Source organism: Poecilia mexicana, unplaced genomic scaffold (assembly GCF_051168715.1).
Source record: "Poecilia mexicana isolate PSO_F unplaced genomic scaffold, ASM5116871v1 scaffold_17, whole genome shotgun sequence".
NCBI lineage: Eukaryota > Metazoa > Chordata > Actinopteri > Cyprinodontiformes > Poeciliidae > Poecilia > Poecilia mexicana.
In genome coordinates this window covers 17793108-17813026 of record NW_028263386.1, presented here as the reverse complement: position 1 = coordinate 17813026, position 19919 = coordinate 17793108, and the positions used below count along the sequence as shown (strand labels likewise).

Below are 19919 nucleotides of genomic sequence, written 5' to 3'. Positions count from 1 at the left end.
TTCTGACAAAAATAACCTAAATATTAATCGTTTTCAATAGACAAAACTTGTCAAAACTTACCATTTTGAATGTAAGAGAAAACTCATGTGTACAGGTAACCACAGCAACCGTTGTGCATGCGTAGTTGTGTCTTTTTAATTTGCGACATAGCGATACGCTGAGGACAACAAAATTGAAATATCCACAACTTGTCCGCTTGAATAATTATTTCTTGTTGCCATACATCCGCTAACATTGAAATAAATACAATGCTTAAAATGCACAAATGTAAATGCGTAGCGGTCGCTTCGACGATGCGTTGACGCAGTAGCCATTTTGGTACGGGCACCTGCATGGAAATCTGCTGTTGCATCGGAGTTTCTACAACAATTATTCGCAATTATCAACTGATAAATTAGTTTGACGTGTGGCATAAAGTCATGTATACGTTTCCATACTAACAAAAAAAATCTGTAAAATAGAATTGTAGTCAATAATACCAAGACCATCAAAAACTGATTTAAAATGCATCGTAATGGATAATATGCCAACATGCAAAATTTACTAGCCTGTTAAAGCAATAAGATCTGCCGAAACTATCTGCCTAGCATCCCCTCAAAGCAGCAGAAAAAGTAGAACTTTAATTTGGTTGACAAGTAAGAAATGCATAAACAAATAACAAAAACACAAATAAAAAAAAGCATCAGAAACTGGATTAGCATCAGTGTCCAATCTTTATTTGCAACATTCACAAAAGGGCTGCAAAAATATTCAAGTTTTGGTTTTAGCTTTAAAACTCTGTGTTCGTGGCACTTCTTGAAACTGCCTCATCGGTTCTCGGAGCCTCATAAATGCTTTGGACGCAATGTCGCAGGCAGGCTCAACATTAACAAGATGCTTCCAGCTCTCTATGTGAACCCTGACAGGGTTTTAGAGTCCCTTTTTTTTTTTATATGTGCACACAATTAATTCAGGCCAAAGAGCAGCACACCAAATAAAAATAAAAACACTTAAATATTTTTCATGAACACACAAGTGAACAAAATGTACATTTAAATCTATGGCAGCTACTCCTCATCACAGCCCCCTTTAGCTCATGTGGTGATCGCTTTCTGAACGTGTCCTCCCAAGCTGTGGGTATTAAAAAGAGCAGCCTGCTGACACGTTTTCTCTACATGCGACAAAAAGACGGTACATTCATGTTTGGTAAATAGAACTATTTAGTAAATCTAACACAAACATACATTTACATCAGAGAAGCTAAAGAGCAAGAGTTGTGTGCTGCTGCATAGTTACACGATCACATCAACACTCCTGCTCACAGGATGGTAAAGTGCTCACAATCTCATCTGCTCAAAGGCAACGACAGAAACCGAACACAGACTATTCAACAATATTCTCCATTGGTTCACGGAGTTTTCCCGGCTTAGCGACTCAAATTTTTTTCAAATGTATTTGTACCCCTTGAACTTTTTCTCCATTGGGATTTTTTTTGTCCAAGGTCAACACAAAGTACTGTAAAATTCTGAAAGGAAAATTACAAATGCTATTCAAATTTGGTTACTTACTACATTTTGAAGCGTGACCCCTTTACTTTGATACACCTGAATGAAACACTTTATTCTCAATTGCATTGAGAACTGACCTATTTGGTTAATCTCGGTATGAAGGTCTGTTGGAGGAAATTAGTGAAGGGATAAAGTTGTAAAGACATTTAAATCAGAGCTCAGTTACATGACAACATCCCACGCTTCGAACGTCTCACAGAGCTCTGTTCAACTTGTTATCTGATGAATAAAAATCCTAACACTCTTAAGCTACATAAACATACCAAGGAATGGCCATCCATCTGAACCAACAGTGCATGAAAGGAGAGCGTTAAAAGAGAAACAGGCTCTTTGTAACTTGGGAGGAGCTCCTGAGATTCGGTGTGGCCCGTCACATACATCCCCACCAAAATTCGTTAAAAGTTTGTCGCTGCAGTGAAAGAAAAATTCAAGGAATACGAATACATTAACAACACCGTGTACAGAAACCATTTTGTTGGGTAAACTGAAATCGACTCTGTTTTCAGTAGACTCTACCGCGAAGTTGATCAAAGCAGAAAGTCGTGCCCCCAGTTCTTTGAACTGCTTTTATGGCACATTATTGCACTCAGGTTAAAACAGTGGAGAGGATCAGTCCCTCATTCTGCATGCAGGAATCGGGGAGTTTAGGTGACTGTAACACAGTCAGATAAAGCATGTAAAGGTAACCGGTTTGAAGCTGAAGCTCATCACTAACATCCCACCACAGATCACTCACAGGTCATCTGCCACACAAAAGTTACAAGATTTTTTTTTTCTTTTTTTCTTCTTCTTGCAAACCAAGATGGATAAACAATCACAACATGTTGCGACTGATCCAGTCTCACACGTAGTCATTAGGATTTAAAGCCACAGTACGGTAATCTCTCCCTGAAACCCAACACAAACACACTTCTACTTTTGTACAGAGCCCTATTATAGACAGAAGTGCAGTCTCACTCAGAGTAACTGGTGCTAAAAATTGCTTGTAAATGTGTTTTGCTGCAAGATTCGGCCAAATGCGGAAAAATGAAAAAAAAAAAAAAAAAGAGTCAACAAAAGCAGCTGGAGAAAGAACTCTGAGGCACATGAGCTTAGATGGGCTTGTAAAGCAAAGAGGTGACGTATTTCTTCTTGTATCTGTGAGTAGCGCTGAGGACCATTACTCCGTCCTGCACACAGGGAGAAAACACATTAAGGGAAAACTGTGTCAGATTAAAGCCAAGTAACGAGTGAAGAGTTTTACGCAGCAGCACCTGAGACAAAATGGCACAAAGACACTAATTGATTTTAAAATACCAATCATAAATGGAGTAGTATTCATAGCCTTCTTTTTCACCTTATGTCACAGCGTAACAAAAAACTTTGTTAGATTTTATTGAGATTTTATGTGATAAACCAAGAAAAATTTGTGTATTATTGAAAAAAAAAGGTTTCTAAAATGTTCGATATGGTTCAATAAGGAAAAACATTTTTGGCAAATTTTTTTCTGACACCAATTTTTTTTTTTATTGATTTTGAACATGATAGCAGTATAAAATAACACAAATTTAATTTGAATAAATTCTAATTACTTGAATAAACATTATATATCCAAAAATAATTTTTCCACATTTAATTTTTCCACGTTCAGTGTTTAGAACTGACTGGAGAAAATGTTGGATTTTACTCAGTGCATAAAGTAATATAAACCACTTCAGCCACTGCCTACATAAATAAAATATAAAACTGTATAATCACTTGAAAATGTTCAGTTTTGATGTTTAGAAATTTTCAAAAATAAGCTTTGGGTTGGTGTGTCACATAAAAATCCCAATAAAATACATGAAAGCTTTGGGTGTGTCACATGAATATTTTCGCGAGCCACTCTGTTTAATTTAAAACAATCACAACAGAAAGAGAAACAGCAGTTCTGGTTTAATTGAAGTTTTCTCCGAACAATGTGTTCGGATAAAACGATGCGTTATATCTTTCTCTGAACAGCGTGTTTCTCTGAAAACACTGTTTTCCCTGAACAATGTTATGTTCAGAGAAAATAACATTGAGTGTAATATTTCACATAATAATCAACCTTTGCTGCTAGTAAACCTACCTTTATTGAGAGAGCGTAAAGGTGATTAAGCATGACATGGTTGGGTTCAGGCAGCAGGGCAGGATCACACTGAAGGAGACAGAGAAAGAATAATGACAAAGAAAGTCATCAGTTAAGAAGCTGGAAGGGGTCAGGTCGAGTATTCAACGCGTGGAGAGGCGAGAATGAGAACGCTGAAGAGACTGACCGACACATTGGTGTCTTTGTTGAGAATAACTTGAAGCAGGTGAGGAGGGAGGATGGGCGGCGCTTTGAAGTGCTCTTCTGGTCTAAAGATGTACTGTTCCTGACCGTAAGGTCCTGGAGGGGAGCTGGACAAGTCTGTGAAGATGCAACACAAACATTACAAAAGAAAAATAAAGAATGCTTACATCTGCTCATTACCTGTGCTTGAGACAATTAGAAACAGCGCAAGAGGAAGTGACTGAGAGCCGGCTCACCTGAAGTGTCGGAGCACTCCAGAGAGTCGACCTGCAGGGCGTCAAACACCTCAAAGTCCGACTTCTTCACAGTGATCAGGTTGTTGATGGTGCCGAGCTGGCTTGTTACCACCGGCTGCAACGCAGGTCGTAAACAAGAAGGTTTTTAAGCCACGCCGATTCAACGTGAAGCTAAACAGATTCAGACAGCAGAACCAAGTAGCGCCAGAGAGCCAGAGTCAGAAATGCATGCAAAGCAGCAAGTTGATGTGGTAAACAAATGTGCTGTGGTCAGTTTGCAGAGGCTCAGTCAGTAATTAGATTACATCCTGTGAGCCCAATGGATCAGTACAGTACAATCAGAATGATGAATACACTTCACAGTTATCCACTACCCCAGAAAGAGAAACGCTCAGAACCTTAAATACACTTTTTATTACAACAGCATAATCTAACCTTGGAAATCTTTTAATTAAGCTATAAAAAAATATTTATTTAGACCAGATCAGTGCCAAACTCAAGGAAACACCTACACATCCCAATACAGCAGATATAACTGAGGCATTACTTTAATTTATCATTTTCTCCTAAGTCAGACACAGCGTCTAATTTGTAAATGTTGACTTCCAGTTTCCCTGATATGGCGAGACAAAGGGTCCACCGCTCTTAGCCTCTCTTCAATATGGGAAAGAAGAGAGAACATGCCATTCAAATAGGATCTGCGTTGATTCTCATAATTTGGGGGATAGGCCATGAGAAATTAAGCCACTCGTCTAAATCTGTATATAATCTGCAGATAGAGTAATGACTGAAAAGTTTAAAACAACTGGAGCTGTGACGAAAAAAGAAAAACCTGAATAAAGACCTAAATTCATCTTGATATCTACATCACAAATGATCATTTTCAGCGGATACCGGAAAATAAAATCTGTCCAGCATAAATATATAATTTTCTTTAAACAACGAAGGTTTTAACAGTTTTGTGGGAAGGAAGTGAGAATGAACCGTTTAGCAGAAAAACACCGCAAGTGTGTGTGGTGGTGTGAAGCAAAGGATCAATTTATGAATAAAAATAAAAACAAAAATGCCCTCGCCCCCACTGGATAGGATGGAGGACCTGTGATGCTGTGGGATTTATTATGCCATCTTCTAATAAAAAAAAAATAAGCAAGAACTAATCAACCTGAAAGTCTTTCTAAAATAAGCTCACATACATTTCTGTCATTATTCTTTCACTATTATTGTGAGCTGGACGCATCACAAAGAGTGCCGCCAAATATCCACCTCTCCTCGCTACACTAGATACACAACTGTGGCGCACACTGTGCTCGGGGTTTAATTTCACATTCCTGTTTATCAACACAAAGGGCTTTGTCCTGCTGGGTCAGGTGGCAGTGTTGGGCAATTAAACACGTGGAGGTGAGAAAACAGAAGCAGCAAACCTGGACACCTCTCTGTGTTTGTCTTTCTCAGCTCATTAGAACAGAGTTTAGTGGGCCGCCAAACATGAGCCTAAATAAGCAACGTTTAGTCTGCGCTAATGATTTAAACACCATGGCTTTGTGAAGGCCCAGCAGGTTTTCTGTTGCTTTGTGATTCCCTCCTGACCCACCAGAACAACACATAACCGGGCGCTGATGCCATAAAATAGCATTTCTTTGGCTTATGGCCTCCTGAAAATGTGCTGGAGTCATGAGCTGGGCTTCTGTGTTGTTATCTTGTGGACGCAAATGAGTAAAAGGAAGATTACAAAAACATCCAAAAGAGCAGCCATCTGATCACCTCATAAAATAAAATAAATAAAATAAAATAAGATAGCGTTAATTCACTTCCTTCCAAGTCGCTGCAATCGCCTTTAATCTGAAATTGTTTCATTTAAGTTCATGGCAGGTAAAAAAAAAAAAACTATTTCTTTGAACGTTTGAAGCTTTCTCTCCTTCCCCCCAGGCTCATATTTCTGATCAGTTTTAAAATGCAAAGTGAGCGACTAGGTCTGATGAAAAACTGATGAAAACCTGCAGAGTAAATGTGCAAGTTTGTTGACAGCACATGAGCACAAACAGCAAAGCTGCTGTACCTCAGAGGGATCATGGAGCCACTGTCCATCTACAAAAAACTTGTACTGGTGCTCTCCTTCAGGCAGGTCCAGAATGGCTACAAAGTCATTGTGGCTTTAAAGACAGAAAAGAAAAGGGGAAAAAATAGGAACATCAGTGCTACGCCAGAGTTTCTCCCTTGGGTGAATAAAATCTACGTACGGCAACTGATGCCAAATGTCACCCCAAGGTTGATTCCAATAAAACAAAGTGAGACAACAGAGAGCTAATTAATCCTCTTCACCTCTTATTTAGGGGTATCTTGTTGCTCCAGTTATTGAAGGAACCAGCTATATAGACTTCTTTACCCCCGCCAGCCCAGCGAATAACAGTGGGTCGAGCCTGAGGACCGGTTTTAACCAGGTCGTCCAGATCGGGAGTGAATTCTTTGTCTCCTGAAGACTAAAAACAAACACATCTGGATGCTGTGTTGTTGTAAAGAGATAGTTTGAAATCTGAAATGTAAATCATGTATAAAAAAAAAACAACAAAAACAAAAAAAAAATTCTGAACACATCATTGGGTGTGTACCTTTGACTCAGGTCCATGTGTGTTGAAGACGTTGGGGTCGTCTGTGCTGTCCACCATCTTGCTGCCGGACTCCTGGTCCTTGTGGCTGCCGCCGCTGTCGGTGCGATGGGCTTTCCCATGGCGATCTCCAGACACTCGGTCACTTGTGTTACCCATGGTGCCTCACTACTCAGCGTGCCACTGGAGAAGCAAGACTATTTATTTTAGTAGGAATTCGCCGCAGCATTACTTTAAGAAACTAAATGGAGCAGCTGGAAAATTATATCTAAGGTTGAAACGATGAATCAGATTAATCGTGATAAATCGATAAGTGAAATAGTCGGCTAAGTTAGTAATCGATTAATCGCTAACTGGACTCAAAAACGCTCCATTTGCTGCAAAAAAACAAACAAAAAAAACATTCAGAGCAGCAAGTCATTTTGAATTTCAAATCTTTATATTCAGCCAGTTTTACTGCATTTTAGGCAATAAAATGTTTATTTTTTTAGTTACAAAAGAAGAACTGGATTATTTATTTATTCTCATATTTGAATGTGTTTGTAATATCGTATCAAAAATGTTTAAGTGGTTAAATAAAAAATCTGTAGAATGTGACTATTTTCTTTATCCAATTAACCACCAGAAAAATCTATTTCTAAAATAATCATTAGTTCCATTCCTAATCAGGCTGGAATATTACTATTCTGAGATGAATGAGATAAAACATTTAAATGATCTTATGGTACCAAGTTAAGGCCTTGTGGTATAAATACATCCATTTCTTATGACTTCATTTCATATGGTCTACAAAGAAAACAATAGGATACATTTCTTTAAATTATTACAAAAATGCAAGATTACAAGGAAAAAAGGAAGCAATCGGGACTTGTTGCAACTAAAATAAAAAGCAGGTGAGTGCCGTTAATTACTCCCTTCAACTATTTCGCAAGAAGCACAAAAGCTCTAACACCACATTAGTCATCCACTTCTGCCTCTCTAGGTTTTATTCTGTGAGCTAATGTGCCGCAGGGTTTAATTTTGACTATGAAAACATTTCAGACTTTGCACTCGCCTCACAAAGCTTTTGTGGGAATGATCAAGCCATTACTTATGCAGTCTCATCCTGTGGAGACAGATCTATGATTTTGCTGTCACGGCGCAAAATAGTGGTCATTCTCTGTGTAGTGGAAAAGTCAACAATCAGAGATTATGAAGGGCCAAGGGACCATAAGAGATAAAGGAATGATCACCTTGAGAAAAAAAAACAAACCAAACAGTTTCACAGTATGACAGCATTAACACAAATATACACATACATAGATATCTCATATTCAGTAATTTTGAAACATAAAACAACAAAGTTGCACTATCAAGTCAATTTAAATAAATCTAAGCTTGATTCTAAGAAGAATGGGCAAAATGTCAGTCTGCTAATGTGCAAATCTAGTAGAGACTATTAAAGTCTTGCAGCTTTAATTACAGTGAAAGGTCATTCAACAAATTATTAACACTTTGTGTACTTTTACACTTTTCAGATTGTATTTTTCCACTACTTTTGTAGTCGTGTGCTGCTTTGGTGTTTGACTCAATAAATCCAAACAAGATCATTCACGTTTGTAATGGTCACAAGCGGAAACAGGAAGCTGTGAATAAGTAAGTTTTGTAAACTTGCTAAGAAGCTATCTCAAACTACTAGGGTGTCACGTTCTCTCTTATCTTTGTCAGTAGCCAATCAGCCCATTGTAAAAGCTTGAAACATAACACTGACAGATCGATAGATCGATAGATACCAAACATGATCTCAGACCCGCACACTGTCAGTTCACAGCCCTGCTGGTATTCTCAAAAGAATGCGATGACAGTAATACCTGACAAGCAGAGACAGCTTCCCTCAGCGCGCAGGTCGCATCAGTACACTTACAGCTACGCTTTACGGGCGGAAATAAAGGAAACACACACACGCGCGCATCTTTTGCCGATCAACAGTTGTCAGAATAAAGGCTTAAGGGCTTTGCAGAAAGGTTAAAGGGCTTACAGAGAGTCCAGACAGATAAAGGCCGGTTGCCGTGGCTCACAGCCCGTTTGCTGTGTCTGTGAACTTGGACTCGTCTGAGCAGATCCCACAACAAATCAACCGTTTATCTTAAACACACACGATCTCCCACACAGCACCGCCACTCAAACCCCACCGGATGCAAGATCAACAGATTCAATTCTCTGAACCGGATCAAAAAGTTGAAAGGAAGACTCCCATCTTGGCAGCCCGTGGAGTCTCCCTGCTGGATGGTCAGCTGTGCCCTCCCGCCTCCTCAGCTCACTCCGACAGAATATTTTTAGCTGTAGTCAAAGTCAGCTAGCTAACCGTCAGCGACAACACACAGGCAACTTGTTTTATCAGCGAGGACAGAAGAAAACTCACAGCAACTACGAGAACCAGCAGTCCGCCGGGTAGCCGCAGCAGAAGTCAGACACTCACCGACACCAGCCGCTGCTCCTCGGTACTGCAGGAGGAATATGTGCCCCTGTTCTGCTCTGGTTAACCCTCCATCCACAACTGCAGCGAAGCAAAGTGGTGCCCCAACTACGGCTAGCGCTTAGGACAAAAAGGAGCCTGACGGTTAACCAATCAGGAGCGAGAAAGCATGTAGCGTTATCAACGGAAATGCATTTTAATGCGGGAGTACACAACATCTGATATTTATTATGAGATCTAATTGGAGCAGAATTGATCATTTGTCATAAAATTAAAATAAATATTAATAATAATATTAAGCAATTCTGACCCCCTGCAATTTTTCTAAAATAACCCAATGATCTGCATTGTTGTTTTTTTTTTGTTTGTTTTTTTTTTTGCAGTTTTTGAAGCAGCTGCATACAAAAAAAAATTCACACATATTTTTGTCCAGTCCTTATAGCCAAGTCTGCGTGCTTTGATTTAAGGAAAGTGAAAAAATGGAGGACAAGCAAAAAAGTGGCTGATGTAGCCCTTGTAGTTAGTTTTAGTTCCAGTATTATGGCTTTTATGGATAAAATTATGCCAACATTTTTTTTTTCGGGAAGGAGAAACTCACTAAGGAGGAATGCTATGGTAGTTTGAACACAGGAAATCACTTGTGCAGCTTCCAGGTACATTATTTTAAACCTTTACATTATCTGCATTTGACAGAAATGCAGATGATACCTGCATGATATCCAGGTATCATGCAAACCATGATACCTGGATATGATTCTCACTAGTGTTAAGAAAAATAACTTTCTAGCACTTGAATAATACACAGACAGTGAATATTTCTCTTCATGTAACCTGCAGCGAACAAATGTCTTTTATAGATGCCTTTGTGTAATTTAGTAACTATAAATCTGCATGAACAAAGAACATGAGAAGCTCTTCAAGGATCTATTCTCTACAGAACTGATTTTTAGCCTTGGAATTTTAAGGCCATAAACGGTGACTTCTGTTTTTTCTGCAGTCAACAGGAGAAAATTCTGCCTATTCGACTCACTGATATTATTGAAACATGAGTGTTATCATAAACTAATATCTCAAATTTTAAATTCTATTTCAAACTGACAAAATAAAGTGTGTTTTGTTAAAACAGGACATAAGATAAATTGTGCATTATTTTCAGTAAAAATGTAATTGTGGCTTACTGGTGAGCTCATACTTATGTCTCTTCACCGACTCACTTCTTGTTACTTAGAAGGTCTGATAATTCAGAAAATGTGCCAACATTCCACTTTTGGGTGTAAATGCTCCATGATTTCTACTCCATCCAGCTCTAGAACCAACGCTCTGAGGACAACACATCAGAGACAAACACTCTTTCAACTCCACCACATTTATTTTACTCTTAATTACATGTCTCCATGCAATATAAAGCTTTTATGCAACTGATATTGTTCTGTTACAAAGTTCAAAATTTTTCTTCCAATTGTTTACAATATTTTAGATAAAAACCAGAGTCTCCTGGTCTTCATCAACTTTGACATTCCACAAAAAATAAATATGCAATCCTGTTCACATTTTGGTAAGTCCAACTCAGTCCACCAAAAAAACCAGTCAATTAAAAAGTCTGAGAAGTGAAAACAGCAGCCCTTTGAAACGCTGTCAGACTGGGGGGAAAAAAACAAAGAAAAAAAAAACATCACATTTTGTTTTTCAACCTTGTAAGCTATATTTCCATTAAGTTAAATGAATGTAACAAAAAATAGCTAATGCATGGAAATGTAGTGGGGGATAGGGAAGAAACAATAAAATTAAAACAAATAAAATGTGACAGAAAGCACTGTAAACTGTTAATTAATCATAAAATGTTGCACAGTAATCGCATCTCAGAGAGAGCAGCCAGAGCTGTCCACAAAATCTTCCAAACTGACCTATTATTCATTTCTTACTCTCAGTTTAGCATTCTCTGTCAACAGTTTAAAGCGTGTCTTTTTTCACTTTAAGGTAGCTAACAGAAATTCAAATGTTCTCTTGTTTTGGTCTGCCAACATTACAGTACAGTATTCTAATAAAAGCAAACCTTACATTTATATGGAAAATCTTCTTGATTGAGCCTGAAACTGCAGCTAACTGTTGATGTACTCTAAACCCTGAAACCATAGAGACAATACTGCCATGTTTGCTTTAAAAAATAAATAAATAAATAATCACTACTCATATTTTATCTCATTAAGATAACAAAAAGCTCTCCCTGCTGTGCATGCTTGCAGTTTTTCTGATTGAAAATAAGAGACACGAGACACAGTTTGATCTTTACAGGTATTTCAGTCTATTAACAGTTTTTGTCACTCAGTCCAATAAATAAGCATACCTGAAAACATTTAGAGATACAGTACATAAATACAGTTATAGCTAAAATTAAAAAATAAACAACTCATCTCCGAGGTTTGCATCAAGAGGCTGTAAGGCACATGTAAATAACTATGAAATACACAGGATTTCACATTGCACGAGAAGTGTGTCATTACGCACACACAGTTCCAGTGTTTATAGGTATGGATTTTTGAGGCCTAGTTCTGTTTAGCTGACAGCTGCTGGTTGGAGCCCCGCTTGTCTGAAGCTGATGCCCTTAGTAGGTGAGGTGTGTTTTTAAACGTAAAAGTGAGAAATTAGATCTCCAGTGTGTGGACATGTGCCCATTTAAACAAACTTAGTGTTACTTTTCTGATTCTGAGTCTAAGCGTAGCTTAGGATGCAATCCAACTTTTCCTGGAGAAAATATTTTCATCTCGGATATATATATGTAGAAATATTTTTTTTTAAAAAAGATAATCACATTGTGTCTCATTTTTTTTGTTTCATCACAACCTAAAATAAAAGTCTCATAAATAAGACCATTTACTAGGTGTGTTTTCTAATCTACAGAAATTTTCTTTGTCAAGCATTGTTTGTGGACTGTGTGTTAAGGGAGTGTGAAATGTGCAACCTTAAGACTAAAAATAAAGCATGCGCACCACAATTGATTAAAACACTACTGGCAGGCAATTCTTGAAACATACAAACAGCTTTCCATCCAGTGAGCTGATAAAGTCATGCGCTGTATGTTAGGGAGATTTGTTTGTCTTCAAGTCTAACAAATGCTTTGAGTGCTCTTCCCCTGCTGCTCGCAGTTATCATTTTGAGAGCCCCAAGCCAGTCTTCATGTACTCGTAAACCACATAGCTAATGCTGACAGCTGGAATGACTTTCATGAAATTTGGCAGGATGCCCCGGTAGAGGCCAAAGAAACCATCTTTGGCTACAATAGTCCTCAGCAGAGAACTCATGGAGGGCTGGTCTGACACATCCAGGGACGCTGCAAAGAAAGGAAATGAAGCACACATGAGAGCAGCACTGCTGTCTGCCATCTATCCGAGAGTTAGACACTGGGAGGTTTTACCACACTGGTGGGTCCGCTAAGCAAGTTTATAACAGTTTACAATGAGCCGAGCCGTTGTGTGACGCTGTCAGTTGTTTTAGAGTTTACGACAATGTAAAAGGTGGTTTACAATAAGACGGTTCATTAAATCTTTTCATGGAAGGATTTTTTTAAAGGGATTCTCAAACAGATAGGCAGACCCTACTTCTGCATCTCCCTTCAAGAATAGAAAAAAAAACAAACAGAAGGAGAGAGGAAATCGTGATGGTTGCCATCTCCCATGGGATATTTCTTACCCATGATGCATCAATTCTGACTGAACATTTTGTACCCTATTTCAAGTAACTTTGTACCGTACTTCTAATCTTTTATTTAGTCGTTTGCTTAAAAGCAGGAGATTTCGTTTTAATCACCAGTGATAATCTGTCATATTTAAGAGATAACTGGCTTAACAGGAAATCATACAAAAAAAATAAACAGAAAGAGACAGTAAAAGAATGTTTTCAGATAGTGAGTTTACGCTACAAAAAGATTTTGTTTAAGTAAAGATAAAACCAGTCATACTCCGATGAAGACAATGGTCTGTGTAAGCTTTGTAATGTTAAATAATTTGTTTGTGCCATTAAGCTAGCTAGAGGATCATTGTGTATCAAATTAAACTGATAGTTTTCAGGTTTAAAACAATCTTTCTGTCCATTTTTATTTTTACTATCCTACATTAAGAATAAAAATAAAACTAAACAACTACAAATAGCACTGCTGACACAAATAGGTAAATCATACTTAAGGATAATAGAAATGAAGAAACATAGTTGATGTATTTTCACATAAAATAAAAACACAAATAAATTGCCAGAAAACAATGGATAATGTAATCGTTCAATTTAACATATCAATGTCCACAACAGAGACTGGCCGCACGTCTCTAGTGCAGCTCTTTTGTTTGAAGTTTGCATAAAATATTTGGGTATCTTTAAAAAGGTTTGACCCAATGTAATCAACTTGCTTGCTCAGGCAAATATTACAGTGATGGTCACATTTAATGGCACCCACAGCAAAAATGTTTAAAAAGCTTTAAAATGAATCCGCCCACTACGGCAGCATTATAATCTCACACGAAAACACGTGGAATAATTACCAGCACCGCTGATGTACGGATTTGAGAAGGAGCTTGTAACTTTTCTCCTCTACGATTTCACAAGTGCGAAGGTTTTCAACCTTCAAGGTTTTAGCACAAACTCCTAAGATGGCCAAAGGTCATTCATCCCAAACAATCAATTGGCTTGTGAATAGCATCTTAAGGACACTTGAAAGTCCAATCAGGTCACTTTTTGCTGCAGATAAATGAGCATTAGGTGTTTTTTTTTTTGTTTTGTTTTTTTTACCTCTCATGCCATCCTGCTCACTCTGTGTGGTGGCAAGATAAATATGGGTCATTATCCAGCTGAGTGGCCAGTGGCAATGACAAATGGGCCTCTCACCCCATGGTTAAAGGAAGTCAGATTATTTATAACTTAAAAAAAAGCATGAATTAAAAAAAAAATGCTTCAGTCACTTAAAAAAAGAAGTAGCTACAGGCACCAATAATTGTGCCAATGGCATATAGTATATCCAGTCTAACTTTGTTCAGATTTTGAATAAAAGTGCTGAGAAGTAATGCAACAAGAGTCTACAAGTAACAACAATCTACAAGTCATGTTTCCATTTTTCATCTTTACCCCTATCACACGGGCAGATTGGTGTTACCTTGCGCCTGCATCCGTGTGCGTATCAGTGCCAGGGGATAGCTGGCTAGCTGGCCACATGTGCAGGAGATAGTCCCGCAGCCCAGCAGCACCAGAACTCCAGGGTTGGCCGAGTCTTTGGTGTGGTGCGACAACCAAGTGTTCTTCAGAGTCTGAGGCATGGGAGAACAAAAAAACGCTTAACTTGCAGCACAAAATGAAACAACCGATCTTTGTTTTTCTCAGACTGTTATCCATCTAGACATGCGAGACTGCGCACACCTCATAAACAGCGAGGTCTATCCCAGCGTAGGGAATAATGCCAATTAAGTTTGGAATGTAGCCCTTATAAAAAGCGATGACACCCTCTTTCCTCAGGATCTTCTTGGCACAGTCAAACATTCCTGCGTACTGGCCAGTTTTCCTCAAGGTCAACCGGGTCTTTAAAACCTTAAAGAAAAGCAGAAGAAGCGGAAAAATTTACAGATACATGTTCTTCTTTTAGAATAAAACAACTAAAGAGTGAAAGATCTCGAAAGGCGGCATGACAAAGCAGTGGCTTGTACCTCCATTGGGTAGATGGCTGTTTGTGCTGTGGCCCCTGCCATGGACCCCGCCATGAACCTCTTATGAGTCTCTATCTTTGTTCCCTCTGAAGTTAACAACTTTTTATACTGCAACAGAAAAATAAAAACACAAAAGCCGACGTAACCACAAAATGTCATATTTACCCATAAATACAGTCACAAATATGTTTTAAGATGTGGGTCTGAACTTGTTCGTATGCCATGAATTTGAATGCAGTCTCAGGCGCGATCTTTAAAACGTTGATCCCGTTTCCTCTCCACAGTGACGTCAGACCTCCTTCTACAATCATCTGTCTGAAGCCTCCAATCAGGCTTATCTTGTTGGCTGCGGACGAGTGAACCTGTAGCGTAAATACACACATTTAGCTAACTAGTTTTGCAGTAGCACACCTATTGTTCTATCAGTCTCTCTACCTAGCATCGCTGACCTGCATGAAGACCTTGAGTCTGTCCAGAGGGGCTGTGCCCGTGCGAGAAACGGCACCTGCCACTGCACCCGCAACCAGCTGCTTCCACCACTCGTCTGACCGCTTCTCTTCCTCTGTAAACTCATCCGGGATGGACAGACTGTCACCGATGTCAAGCACCTAGAAGTTATACAAGCATTTTCCCCCAATATTATTGATCAGTATTACGCACCGACCGATTTGGTTTATGTCAGCCATTAAGTACAATCTTGTTAAAGTACATTTATGCACATGTGCTTATGCAGTTTATACAGAGCAAGACAGAAGTTGAGACACTCAACAGCATGAATGTCATGTGAGTTTTGTCCTTTAATCAACAGTTCCTTTGTCCACAGCGGCATGATCAGGGAAAAAAAAAAAAAAAACGGCTTAAAGACATTTAAAAACAAGAATTGAGTACTAAAGTTTGAATTTCTTGTGTATTTACTCCAGTTCTCCATTTCAGTTCCAAAACCAGTCTTACCAGTTTTGTTGGCACATCCAACTATGTCTGGGTTTTTGTCAGGTAGCTGTTCATTTGAGGTGAAGTTGTAAAACTTAGGGGTACACCAAGTTCTTTGTCATTCTATACAATTACAAAACTCAACAGTACAACTGGAAGGAAAATAAGTCCTCAGCAATATTCTACCACCGCCATGTTGATACTGTGTTCTTAAGTTTTGAAAGACTCACCTTGACTCCTTCAAACACCCTTGTTCCCACTCTGACAATGTAAGTTAAACTTTACCTCCTCTGACCATAAAACGTTTCAGAAAGAACTCAGCTTGTCCATGTGGGCAGCTGTGAACGTCAGCCTCAAACTCGCCTCACTGCAGACAGTGCTGCTAGTACTCCAGTATCTTTCACTTTCTGATAGACATTCTCATTAGACATGCTAAACAATTTCCTTTCACCTGAGACTAACATACCAGGTCAAATAATTGACACTTTAGCACAGATGGCTATTCCTGCAGGAATAGGAAATATGAAGGCTTCTGAGATGACCTCTACCTAAATCTTATTAAAAATGGATTAACTTTGTTAAGCAGACGGCTCTGTAGCCGACAACAAATAAATATGAATTACCTCTGTAACGAGCCTGCACTGTAAATTGTTGAGTTAACAGCGTTTTCTGACAAGAGAGGGACATGCAACACTGTCTGTGAGGTTAGTGAAAAAAAAAAATCTGCAAGCTCAACTTCTCCTTTCTGTTTTCACAGTTGTGTAGCAACTATGTTTAAGTCTCGTCTGACAACATTTGCATTACCTTGAACGTAAAGTTTTAACCGGAAAGCCGATACACCAGGAACCTCTCACGGCTCTAGCAGTTTAAACTTGAAACAGCTCACAAAAAGGAGGGAGGAACAACAAGAGGGAGTTGTCCTTTGATTTGAGCAGACAAAGTTATGGCCACTGAGCTATCTGAACCTTTGGCTGACAGGCTTAAGCTGTTTTAGATAAACAAAGCTAATGTTTTCCTGAAAACATAAAGGTGCCTTAGACAAAAAGAGAAAAAACCAACAACATTGTTTTGTGGCTATTTAATGCAGATCTGTTGCGAAACGAAAAAGGGGGTTGCAGAGGCGGTTATCTGTCCTGCAGTCACGGCTGTTGCACATTTCAGTGTGGTATGCAGGGAAATATTCACGGACAGGTTCTGTCAAGAGAGGTTCTGTGAAGTGTGGGTAACCCACCAGTCCAAACATTAGACCACTACCAATTTAGAAAGAAGCACAATAACAATCTGAGAGAGGAACACAACACGGTGCTGTGGCCTAATAAAGGGAGAGCTGCTCTCAATTGTGAACTGAAAAAAAAAAATCCATAATATCTAACTGAAGAGGAGTGGAGGACATGCGATTTATTCCACTGCAGTTGCCTCAGAGTGTGGGCAGAATGGGCCTCACAAAGTGTTTCTGTTTCCAGCCTCACCGAGGAGTGCTTCCAGTAGCGGATGATCTCTTCCAGGTTGTAGGCAGGGTACAGCAGGAAGTGCTCTCTGAACTCGTTCCAGTCAACCGTCATGGTCCCATCGATGTCCATGCTGAAAAAACACAACCTTTTATTTATTTTGTCCACTTGACATGTTTTAAAAACCTAGGTTGCAGTGCATAGAAGAGAAGGTCAAACCTTTGTAAAATCTTCAGGGCATCCTCCCTGCTGACATGTATGCCCAACTCTGCAAGAGCCTGCTGGATCTCTGTGGCATCAATGCGTCCTGACACACATTTAAGAAAGGAAAGATCACATGAAATATCATCGTGCAAGTGGCATGGTGAGCTTTCGGTGACTCTCCGTCGCTTACCATCGTTGTTTCTGTCCAGACTCTTGAAAGTCAGCAAGAGCTTCATCTCATGGTCCTTCAGGTATTTGGTAAACTCAATGAAGTCCAAAGATCCATCGTTGTTTTGGTCTCCAGATGACACAATTTTCTACAGGAAGAAACGAGGAAACATCTAGAATCAGTCAGGCCAGCGTAAATTACACTCTCACAAAATGTCATCCTAGAATGAAATCTTGCGAAAGATCCAGCCCAAGACTTGAAACTTATATGGGTTACAGTGCACTGGATCTCCTGCTTCCAGTTACCTGAGCAGCACCGTGGCGAAATATCCCCATAGCTTTGAGGCCCACTCGTAACTCAGCCACATCCACCTTGCCATCTTTATTAGTGTCAAGTTTATCAAACAGAACCTGGTAGGACCGCTCACTGTCGGCATCCCAGCATAGGGCACTTGACAGTAAAGACGTCCGTAGCGCTTGATACATTGCCGAGCTATTATAGAAGCAGCGTGCAGACGCACCGTCCGTCCGGCAAACCATAATCTGATGATTAATCCATATTGACAATCATTCAATAATCCCACTTATAATCCACACGCGAACTCCTCGATGGCGATGACGGAAAAAAAAAAAAGAAAGAGAGAAAAGGTTCGCTGGTTACAGTGTTTTTGCAGTTCGTCTCCAACCAAGGTGTACTCTGCAGCCAGCGCTTGTAAGGAACTGCAGCAACCGAGGGCGGAGCTACTGCTGCTGCGTGTCTTCTCGGTGCTCGCTACGAAAAAGCGGGAAGGATGGTTGAAAAGGGACCAAATAAACCTCTTTCCGGATTAGCTGCGTTCACTATCTGTTTCACGCTCGTTAAAGTGAACTTGTATCTTTCACCGCCGCTTTTTAGTGCGATATGTTACCAAGCCTTTCTGAGGAAATGTAATCTGCTTATCTGGAAGGACGTGTCAGCACAGAGAGAAACACTGAGCGTTGCAGTTTCATGATGCCAGTCCTGCTGGACGCCAGCAGAGGGCGACATTTTATCATTGAAGAAGTAAAGAGAAATGGACGAAGATAAAACGACTAGCAATACTACAACTAATAAAATGAAGTGGCATAATCATAGAAACCATGATTAAAAGTAATGTTTGCATTCCATAGTAATGCGGAGCAACATTAAATAAAGTTTCAAAATGTCGAAAAGAATAATAAACTAAAAATTAATGTGTCTACAATAATGATTGCAACAATACAATCTAAACATAACATACACATTTTCTTTAATTTCTTCTTTATTGTTGTTATTATTTTAACAAAAGTCTATTGTATGTTTTTTATTCTTTCCTGAAAGATACAAAAGCTGCAATAACCCGGTTGCATAAATGTGAATATGACTTCTTCATGTCTCATTTCTTTTTGGATCAAACATGAAATGTCTTCAGTCCGGTTACCTTCTACTTAAGGATTTAGGACATTGATGTTTTTGATGACTGAGAATCATCAGAAACGTGGTTGCAGTGGTTGGAGACAAACCACTGCAACCACGTTTTTGATGATTCTAATCAAAAACATGATGATTGATCACATGTGTGCACAAATCTAAACTAATGCTATGTTGAAGCACCTTTTAATTGTCAGGATTCAGTGTCCTTTGGTAGGAGTCTGTCACCATTCCACATCTCCAGCTGTTGGCCTGCTTTTCTTTTCAAAGCCTCCTGAAATGTATTTGATTTTGAGATATCTCACAAGAAATGATATGTCAGAGTCCGACTTTGTTCAGGAATCAATGCCTTTACCAAAGTTCAATTTCATTCTGCAAAGTGATTTTGTTGCTGCCTTGGATGTATGTTTTAAGCAGCTGTCGTGATGACATATGGGTGATTCTATAATTGGAGATACATTTGGCACTTCAAGAAATGACAAAAAAAAACTTTTCATTTCTTAAAAATTTTCTTAGGTAGTCTATTGAAAAGGCATTAAACTTTAAAAAAATCTGTAATTGCCAAACATTAGCTACATATTTTATAATTTTTTCTCAGAAAAAACGTATATTTTGCGGTATGTTATGTCAACTCTGTTACGGACAATATAGACAGTGAGTGAAAAAAACAATAAATTCTAGCAGACTAAAATATTTTTATTCCATTACACCAAGTGTCCTACTACCCAAATACTTTAAATGGAGATGTTTTACTTAAAAATACATTTTAAACAATCAAAAGATACTCAACTTTTCACAGAGTTGTTCGCATAGGGTCAAACGTTTTTCATTAAAACTCATTGAAAACCATCATTCTTTTAGAAATAAAATTGGTCAGTAATACTAAACCACAGCAGAAGTCAACCAACAATGTATATGGTGCTC

At 38.9% G+C, this 19919-nt stretch overlaps 2 protein-coding genes across 4 annotated transcripts; both read right to left on the bottom strand.

Annotated features, from left to right (window-relative positions):
- Positions 1 to 695: 695 nt before the first annotated feature.
- On the bottom strand, positions 696 to 9286 carry prkab2 (protein kinase, AMP-activated, beta 2 non-catalytic subunit). Of its 3 annotated transcripts, none has more exons than XM_015003798.2 (8): positions 9139 to 9286; positions 6684 to 6863; positions 6397 to 6554; positions 6134 to 6227; positions 4078 to 4192; positions 3825 to 3958; positions 3638 to 3706; positions 696 to 2717 (listed from the first exon to the last, which is right to left on the bottom strand). In XM_015003798.2, exons 2-8 carry the CDS (start codon positions 6837 to 6839, stop codon positions 2640 to 2642), a joined length of 804 nt encoding a protein of 267 aa, XP_014859284.1. In that variant the 5' UTR covers positions 6840 to 6863; positions 9139 to 9286; the 3' UTR covers positions 696 to 2639. The 3 variants fall into 3 exon arrangements, with proteins under 3 accessions (XP_014859284.1, XP_014859285.1, XP_087871136.1); XM_015003799.2 differs by having other exon boundaries at positions 9082 to 9254; XM_088015010.1 differs by lacking the exon at positions 9139 to 9286 and adding an exon at positions 8698 to 8987.
- Positions 9287 to 10485: 1199 nt separating this feature from the next.
- LOC106927900 (mitochondrial adenyl nucleotide antiporter SLC25A24-like) lies at positions 10486 to 18561 on the bottom strand. The gene is made up of 10 exons (XM_015003792.2): positions 17873 to 18561; positions 17589 to 17715; positions 17414 to 17501; positions 17216 to 17327; positions 15266 to 15424; positions 15026 to 15178; positions 14817 to 14924; positions 14533 to 14700; positions 14273 to 14423; positions 10486 to 12463 (listed from the first exon to the last, which is right to left on the bottom strand). Exons 1-10 carry the CDS (start codon positions 18104 to 18106, stop codon positions 12282 to 12284), a joined length of 1482 nt encoding a protein of 493 aa, XP_014859278.2. The 5' UTR covers positions 18107 to 18561; the 3' UTR covers positions 10486 to 12281.
- Between the last annotated feature and the right edge of the window lie 1358 nt (positions 18562 to 19919).